The sequence below is a fragment of the Humulus lupulus genome, chromosome 7 (assembly GCF_963169125.1).
Source record: "Humulus lupulus chromosome 7, drHumLupu1.1, whole genome shotgun sequence".
Lineage (NCBI taxonomy): Eukaryota > Viridiplantae > Streptophyta > Magnoliopsida > Rosales > Cannabaceae > Humulus > Humulus lupulus.
In genome coordinates this window covers 98,804,296-98,813,307 of record NC_084799.1, presented here as the reverse complement: position 1 = coordinate 98,813,307, position 9,012 = coordinate 98,804,296, and the positions used below count along the sequence as shown (strand labels likewise).

At 45.0% G+C, this 9,012-nt stretch overlaps 1 protein-coding gene across 1 annotated transcript; it reads left to right on the top strand.

Moving 5' to 3' along the window:
• The first annotated feature begins 1,556 nt into the window (after positions 1 to 1,556).
• On the top strand, positions 1,557 to 8,303 carry LOC133792012 (uncharacterized). The gene is made up of 2 exons (XM_062229921.1): positions 1,557 to 1,853; positions 8,043 to 8,303. The coding sequence occupies exons 1-2, from the start codon at positions 1,557 to 1,559 to the stop codon at positions 8,301 to 8,303; spliced, it is 558 nt and encodes a 185-aa protein (XP_062085905.1).
• The last annotated feature ends 709 nt before the right edge of the window (positions 8,304 to 9,012 follow it).

Below are 9,012 nucleotides of genomic sequence, written 5' to 3'. Positions count from 1 at the left end.
TGACCAGGAAGCTCAGTTTATAAGTCGAGAATCTGTCTGTTGCGCCTGATTAAGGCTCGACCTGCTAGTCGAGAATATACTTGGTTTTAAAAGGCTCGACGTATAAGTTAAGGGTCTCCAAGGCTCGACTTATAAGTCGAGGGTCAGTTAGGCTCGACTTGTAAGTAGGGGATCTGTAAGACTTGGCTTATGAGCCGCGACCGGCATTATGCACGTTGAGTGCAGGCCGCCATGGCTAGGCTACCCCAGGAGTGCGCTATGCACTTCCCTAGCTCGGATGCCATATGAATAAATGGGAGTGCGACATGCACTCGTGTGACCCTATGGTCACTTACTTGTATAGAATATATGCTTGATTCTAGTTATTACTGTTTAGCATGCTTTTATGTCTCGTGAAGCTATATGAATTTGTCAATATGTTTCTTGTTGAGTCTTTTGGTTCACGGGTGCTTTATGGTGCAGGTAAGGGTAAGGAGAAGCTTGGCCAACCGTGAGTTGGAGAGCGATAACAGTGATGTGTACATATACAGTCTGCTCGGTCACCACGGCCGAGATATCGCAGGGGAACTAGGGTTGGACCCTGTTTTTCAGCTTAGGCCGACTCGTTTTGTAATCCCTAAGTTGTAACAGACTTTTTAAACCTGTATTTGGGGATCCCATGTAAAGTCTAAAGTTTCGTTTGATGAAAATGTTTATGTCTTGACCAAAATTTTAAATACCTTAACCCTTAGTTGCTTAATTACATGTTTTAGTTCAAATGACTCGTTTAGCGAGTCCTACACTAATTTTAAACACACTAGGTAATGGACCCTAATTAGCAGGGCGTTACAACTTAGTATCAGAGCTGCCAAGGTTTAAGGGTTCCTGATGATGGACTAGGCATATACACTCATCGCTAAAGACAAGCTCGACTCAAGGTTAGGTAACTATTGATATATTTATGTGTGTCATTGCTTAAATGAAATATTTATGCCTTGCATGCTTGTTGAAATAGAAAGCATGAGCTATTCTGATAGGGCCTGGCCCTTGACTGCTGTATGTATGTTAAAGATGTGCTTATTAGCACAATAGTCACTTGTAAATGCAATAGGATTGCTTATAAGCATCATTATGGTTTTTGAATGTCAGAAATGCTTATTAGCACTACTATATGTGCATATATGCTAGGAGATGCTTATTAGCACCCTTGAATGTTAAAAGGAATGCTTATTAGCATTGCCATTTGTCAGAAAATGCTTATCAGCATCCTTCTTGCCCTTGGATGTTAGAAATGTGTGATAACATTATGTTATGTATATGCATGCCAAGAACGTGCTTATTAGCATGGTTAATGTTTGTAAATGTTAAGAGGATGCTTATCAACATCTTGTTGGGGTATGATCATGAATCGCCATGCTTATTAGAATGATTGAATATGTGTGAGTTATTGGGATGCTTATTAGCATTGTCAATGCATTGGAATACTTATTCGATCAGATTTGAACCGTGGATTGGCATGGGATATTGTTATTACTGCCTGATAAGTCAAGTCATTGATTGCAGATAGACTTGGAAGTATGCTTCCAAGGCAATCTAATGAGCCAATCGGCATTGAGAATCAGGTCAGAAGTAATGACCAAGGTCAGAACCCTCCGCCAGCTCCAGAAAACTGGCAACAGATGCTTGGTGATATGCAGGCTAGGCTACAGAGACAGGGTGAAGAGATTCGCCAGTTGAGGCAACAACATGTTCCGGCAGGGAACGCTGCATCAGAGGCCCCATCTGCTGCTCCAGTACCGGTCGTACAGCAGCAGACAGAGTTAGAGAACCGTTGGGAGTTACTGTATGAACAGTTCAGGAAACAGGACCCTCCGGTTTTCGAGGGTAGCGCAAACCCACTCAAGGCAGAGCAATGGATTGCTATGATTACATCCATCCTAGACTTTATGAGGGTGGTGGGCAAGGAGAGAGTGGTTTGTGCCACGTACACGTTTCGAGAGGATGCTTGAATCTTATGGGAGGTAGTGTCCCAGACTAGGGACCTAACCACAATGAACTGGGAATAGTTTAGAGCTCTGTTCAATGAGAAGTATTATAATGAGACCATTAATGTTGCAAAGGCTGAGGAATTCAGTAGACTGTTGCAAGGGAGTATGTCAGTGACAAAATACGCCCTAAAGTTTGACAGATTAGCCAAGTTCGCTGCAGACTTGGTACCCACTGATGGGACGAGGAAGGAAAGGTTCCTTCAGGGGCTACAGCCTATGATTGCCCGGGATGTCAGAATTACCACAATATCTAGAGTGACAACATACGTTAAGTAGTAGAGAGAGCCCTTACTGCATCGGGCACTGAGAACAAGATCTGACACGAGAACACGGCCAGAAGGGATGTGAGAAGGATGGAACCTCCCTTCACAAGATCAAGTAGGGGCAGAGGCCCCACTGACTAGAAAAGAAATACCCCAGATATTGTGTTGGCTTCTAGTCCTGATAGGAGGGCACAGGGTGTATAGATTGGTCGCTAGGGCGGCAATGAGAAATGGAGGACATGTCCAAAGTGTGCCAGATGTAGAAGACGTCATCTGGGGGAGTGTCGGGCGAAGGCCTGTTTTTTTATGTGGGATCGTGGGGCATCTCAAGAAGAACTACACAAGAATGAATAAAGAGGAACCAAAGAAGGCAGATAGCTCGACTCCGGCTCGAGTGTTTGCATTGACGCAGGCTAAGGCTGAGGCTTGACCCTCAGTGGTCACAGGTCAGCTTTCTAGTGCTGGCATTTCTTATATTGTGCTAATTGACTTTGGTGCTACACATTCTTATGTTTCTAGTATGATTATTGATAGATTGTGTAGGCCATGTGATTACTATGTTGTGGGGTTTGGGACATTACTACCCACTGAGGAGTTAGTGGTTTCTAGGAAATGGGTTAGATCATTGCTAGTGGTAGTGGACGGCATGGATTTGTCGATTTACTTGATAGAGTTGGTTATGACCGACTTTGATATGATTTTGGGGATGGATTGGCTAACTAGATATGGGGCAACCATTGATTGTAAGAAGAAGATGGTAACATTTGATCCTGAGGGTGAGGACCCCTTTGTATTCGTTGGCATTGTGCATGGACCCTGAGTACCTATGATTTCAGCATTGCGAGGAGGTTGCATAGGATTATTGGCCAACGTGGTGGATACCACTCAGGTCATGCCAGTGGGACCATAAGCGACTAGGTTAGTCTGTGAATTCCTGATGTGTTCTCAAAGGAGTTACTGGGGTTTCCGCCGCACAGAGAGATAGAATTTGTTATTGAGCTGGCACCAGGGACAGAGCTAGTGTCTAAGGCACCTTATAGAATGGCCCCAGCAAAGTTGAGGGAACTAAAGGTACAATTACAGGAGTTGTTAGACTTGGGTTTTATCAGACCCAGTTTTTCACCATGGGGTGCGCCAGTCCTCTTTGTGAAGAAGAAGGACGTATCTCTGAGGATGTGCATAGACTACAGAGAACTGAATAAGCTGACCATTAAGAATAGGTATTCTCTGCCAAGGATAGATGACTTATTTGACCAATTGCAAGGTAAAATTTTATTCTCAAAGATAAATCTTCGGTCTGGTTATCACCAATTGAGGATCAAGGAGGAACACATACCAAAGACAACCTTTCGTACCCTATATGGGCACTATGAGTTCCTCGTTATCTCATATGGTTTGACTAATTCCCTGGCAGCATTCGTAGATTTAATGAACAGGGTGTTCAAGGACTATCTGGATCGATTTGTGATCATCTTTATCGACGATATCCTAGTATATTGAAAATTAGAGGAAGAGCATGAGCAACACCTTAGGATGGTCTTACAGAGGCTGAGAGAACACAGAGTATTTGAAAAGTTCAAGAAGTGTGTGTTCTGGTTACCTCAGGTGACTTTCTTGGGTCATATTGTTAATAGAGATGGAATCAAGTTAGACCCAGCTAAGATTCAGGTTGTCGGGAATTGGTCAAGGCCAAGGAATTCCTCTGAGATTAGAAGCTTCCTTGGATTGGCAGGTGTTGACACAGTTTTTTGCCAACAGTGTATTATGAAATTAGCTGGAATAAATTAGTTCTTAAGGATAAACCGTAATCAGGAAAATAACACTTAGGGATGTTAGAAATGAAATATCAAGAACACTCATTTCTTTTTTACGTGGTTTGAAGGCTAAAATCCCCCTAGTCCACGAGTCAATATTATTACTGTATATCTCCCTATATTTTTGCAAAGTATTGCATTACAGAGAAAGAACCCAACCCCTTCCCTATCCAAGGTTTCGATATTTATAGAAAAACCATCCCAGGATAGGGGTCGGGGTTATTACATGAATACAAATCCTTCCTGTCACTTGTCTTACACAAATGATGAATATTATAATTTACATTAAGGTATGGTCTAATCATTAGGTCAAAATGATCATGGGTCGTCTAGCATAATTAGACATGTGATGTCTGATCATGCACGTTTATATTAAGTGTCTGAGAATTCAGGGATAAACGGACATATGATGTCTAATCACGCACGTTTATATATAACATATTCAGGTATATAAAGGTTCCTGGAAATGGCAGATCTGTAGCGTACCCTGACCTGAACATAACTTCAGCTCGTGTCAAGGACGCTGTGCTTCATATGCGTCTCCAGCTCGTGTCTTATTGCTTCGTATTCCTCAGCTCCTGTTATTACCTGGGGAGTCGCACCGCCCTTGCAGAGGAAATAACAACTTGTAGATCCCTTAGTATTGTTCTTAGCTAGCCAGCTGTACTCGAGCTGCCTGAAAGACTCGGGCTGAACACCAGGACGTACATTTTCCCCCCAAGTCCCTGCATGTGTCTTATGACGTCACTCTGACTGACACGGTGGGGACTTTTAAACTTCTGCCGCGATTTTCCAAGTTTGGCACTACTTAAGTATGGGACACGTGGAACGCCGTGGTTGGCGTCTGTTCAGGTTTCGAGGATTGCATTAAATGGCCTGGCCACCTTTTTTCCACCGTTTAATATTTCAAAACATGACCCTCGTATCTCGCATTAGCTTGATCAGACGGTCCACGTTTCTTTATGCGTATTACGTATAAATAGGGATGGCAATTTTCAGTGTTCATCACCTTTCATTCGAAACTTTTCCTCATTTTCTCTCTTCTAAACTCCAAAAACCCTTCTTCCTTTTCTGATAAAATCCCATAAATCTGTCACCAAAACCCTTGGAACCCAGTCACCAAGGATCTTTCCAGGAACTCTCCTTCTATGATGCTCACTCCTTTCGTCGAAGAATACACTGTAAGTTTTCTATTTTGCCAAAACTTTTCTTTCACTGGTTTTCGCGTGTTTCTCTTTTCTTTTTTTTTCTTTTTATCATGCCAATCTGCACTTCATCGTCATTAACATTGGGTTGTTCCTAAACGTTTTTGGTACATAGGTTTTAATTTAGGTTTATTGAGTAGGCCCTAAGATGTGTTTAGGATTGTGATGTTCATAAACTAGGTAATTTCTGGGTGATCCCTAGGTAATTATAGGAAATTCCCATTCGGCTTGTAGAAGATGAAAGGTTTTTAGGGCTCGACATTAGTTTGCTTAGGGGCTACGCTTCTAGGGTGGTATTGGCCCAAACTGCCCCCCAAGAAAAGTAGTGGTCTGATTGTCTGACATGCGGATCCCCAAATATCAGGGGTTTGCTGGGAAACCTAGGCGCGTAGCATAGGCAGCGTGTGGAAATCACGCTACGAGCTGAGATTACCTCAACTCGTGGGCTAAAAACCTTAGCCTTCCTGCTTTCATTCCTTTATATAAAATTTTAGGTCGCCTACTAAGTGATTCACCATTCTTGTTCGCTAGGCCATCAGATGGCGCCCAAGAAGAACATATCCAAGAAAAGTGCAACTGGCTCATCGTCCCAATAAGCTAGCAAGGGAAAGGAGGTCGTGCCAGACTCCCCTATCCCTCAGTTCGGTCCTACGGTGGAGAAGGAGGTCGTGGTGGAACATGATGCCTACTTTGAGGCGAAGAGAATAGTTTCTAAGATTATGACCCAAGTAAGGGTCAACAAGATCATGCTGCCCCACAACATCGAGGTCGGGACTGGCGCTCTCATTGCCCGACCTCCCTTCAAATAGGAGAGGAGTTGTGCACCACTCTAGGACGATTTCGCAGCCTGGAGTGATGAGCACTTAAAGGTTGGGGCCTTCCTCCCCCTCGACCAATACTTCGCCGACTTCCTCAACCACGTGAAGTTGGTGCCATTATAACTCACCCCGAACTCCTACCGATTTCTGGTGGGGCTGAAGTACCTCTTCCTAAAGCAGATGTGGGAGGTCCCCACCCCTGTGGACATCCTGTACTTCTTCTGCCTCAAAGCTAGCCCGGATCAACGGGGACGAGGCGACGGGTTCTACTATCTGACCCGCTTCCAAAACTCACCCGCAGTCATCGAGCTGCCCATCCATCCCAACAACTTTAAAGATCAGTTCTTTATGTAAAATAGGTTTCGAAACTGCGAGCACCGATACTTCAACCATCCTCGTAAGTCTTCTTTCCTTTCTTAACTTATGGAATTATTCTTTTCATACTTAGTCTTCTCGCGTGTATACTAATTGAAGTATCTTCGTGCAGCCATTTTTACGAGGACGGCAAATTTAGTGACCCTTGGGGGTCAATACGATACCTTGGCAGGGCTTCCACCCAGCGAGAAGGACTACCGCTAGATCGTGTCTGATGACACCATGTTGGCATGTAAGTTAATCACCGAAGGCTAGACTCTGGCCTTGAGGAGGACGCGGGCTAATTTCCTGATAGCCCGCGAGCTAGCACCTATCTCAGAGGGAGGCGCTGCTGCTGACGATGGCCAAGAGCAAGAGGAGGCTGAGGTGCTACTGGTGTGAAAGTGGCGAGCTCCTGAGGCTGCTTGGAACCCTGACGTGGAACGAGCTCTATCAGGGGCAGCAGCCGATCCCTCTGGCCAAGGTAACCCATACCCTTTTAGGGATCTAGATAGGGTTGTCGCCGACCTTAGGCTAGTTAGGTTTAACCCAAACCAGCTTGTACATCGCCACCCTAGTGACCTTACCCATGACACAACCTTGCTTCAGTGTGTGGATCAATTAGTGGTACGGTACGACATGGTCCGTCCTAGAGGAACTGTAGTTATAGATAACACCCTCTCCTTTAGGTCGGCCCTTTTCCAAGAGTATGGGACCAACCTTAGGTCATGGCCCTCCCTTCTCCAAGGTGTCTTTTCCCCTGGACTTAGGCAATATGTGGAGGAATCCAGCCCTGAGGTAGAACCTGAGCCCAAACCTCCCCTAATCCATGAAGTTATAAACTTAGGTTCCCCTCCTCCTATAGCAGTTCAAAGGCCGGAGGTCGTGGCAATAGACTCCTCCTCTAGCTCAGAGGGTAAGACTTCTTATTATATTGCATATATGTTCTTATGTACACTGAGGAATTTATACGGATACTTACGTACTTCCCATTCTTTTCAGGCGAGGAGATGGCACAACAAGGGGTTCCTGACATCCGCGCGATGTTCCAGGAGGGGAAATCCAGCTCAAGGCCACTCGTAAAGAAGCCCCGATTCTTATCCAAGAAAGTGCCACCCACGGCAGGAACGACCTCCAAATCCCCGGCTAAGGGGAAAGGCCAGAGCTCGACAGTTCCAGCTGCTGCGGCTCAAGAAAAAAGGGGTCCGCCTTCACCTCCTCCCCGGTTTCCTTCCGATCCTGCTCGGGACTAGACAACACTGGTTGATCCCCCAGCTCTGATCATCCCTACCACCATCGCACGCATCCCGGTCAATGCTCAGGACTTGGAGCAAATTCCAAAAACTTTTCGGGGGACTATCTACGAGACGGTTAACCACACGATGGAGCATTTTCATAAGGCCAAACTGACGGACCTGAGGGCGATCAAGGAGAAGAGCCTGGAGAATGTCATGGAATCCACGCTGGGGATGATCCTCACAGTAAGCCGACTTTCCTTGACTTAACATATTCTTTTGATTTTATCCTGATATGTGCCTAACTGCTTTCTTGCTTTTTGCAGGCAGTCTTGGCTCAACATCACAGCATAGTTCGGGCCAGGGCCAGGGCTAGGGCTAGGAATGAAGAGCTTAAGGCCAAGCTCCATTCCACTCAAGTCGCCCTGTCTGCTACCCAAGCTGCCCTCGTAGCTGCTCAACAAGGTGAATTAAGCACCAAAGCTGCCGTGACAGCGGCCCAAGAAGGCGAGCAGGCTACAAAGGCTGCCCTAACAGCGGCCCAGGAGGGCAAGCAAGCTGCGAAGGTTTCCCTGGCTTTCGTGTAGGCTGAGCTCGTGGAGGTCAAGGCCAAGCAGTTGGAGGCAGAGGCTGCTACTAAGGAGGAAAAGGCGGCCTCAATATCCTCCATGGAGAGTATGCTATACCATTGCTGGGCCATCAACCAAGATGGCAACTTCTCCTTTTTTTCCCTTTGATGTGTGGGATCTCTACCTTGAGAAGTTCAAGGCCTGGGCATAGCAAGAGCAGTCCGAGATTGGGGAAGCCTCCATCACTGGCGGGCAGGAGACCGAGGAGGTGACGTCCTTAGAACGCCCTGGAGGGGCTTAATTTTCTTTTGCCTTTGTTTATTTTTACACGTTTTGATTTTATTTTATTTTTTTGTAAACATTTATCGTTTTTGGCTCGGTACGTGGTTATTTTCCTCGAGACAATTTATTTATAATTCCAACATCTACTTTTTATCTATTCCCTGATTTTTTCTTATGCTTCATGACTTGTGCATTTAAAATCTTTGGGAAATGACTCTTAGGTCGAGATAGATACTTTACTTTTGGTTGTAACCAAAATTGATGTTGATTTATATCCTACCTATTAAGTATCAGGCCTTGAACCCGATTGTATCCATGATGTTTAATTAAAACTTAGTTCGTGTTAGTTTTATTGACACCGCACGTTTTTTAGAAAAAACTGGTTAATCAATTTTCCTAACTTCCAAGTTTTGGACCTGGTTGTATCCAGGATTTTTAATTAAAA

Coding starts and splice junctions, on each gene's coding strand:
- LOC133792012 (XM_062229921.1), top strand. CDS start 1,557: ATGCTTCCAAGGCAATCTAATGAGCCAATCGGCATTGAGAATCAGGTC. Junction 1,854..8,042: donor TCAGGAAACAGGACCCTCCG/GTTTTCGAGGGT, acceptor TGCTTTTTGCAG/GCAGTCTTGGCTCAACATCA.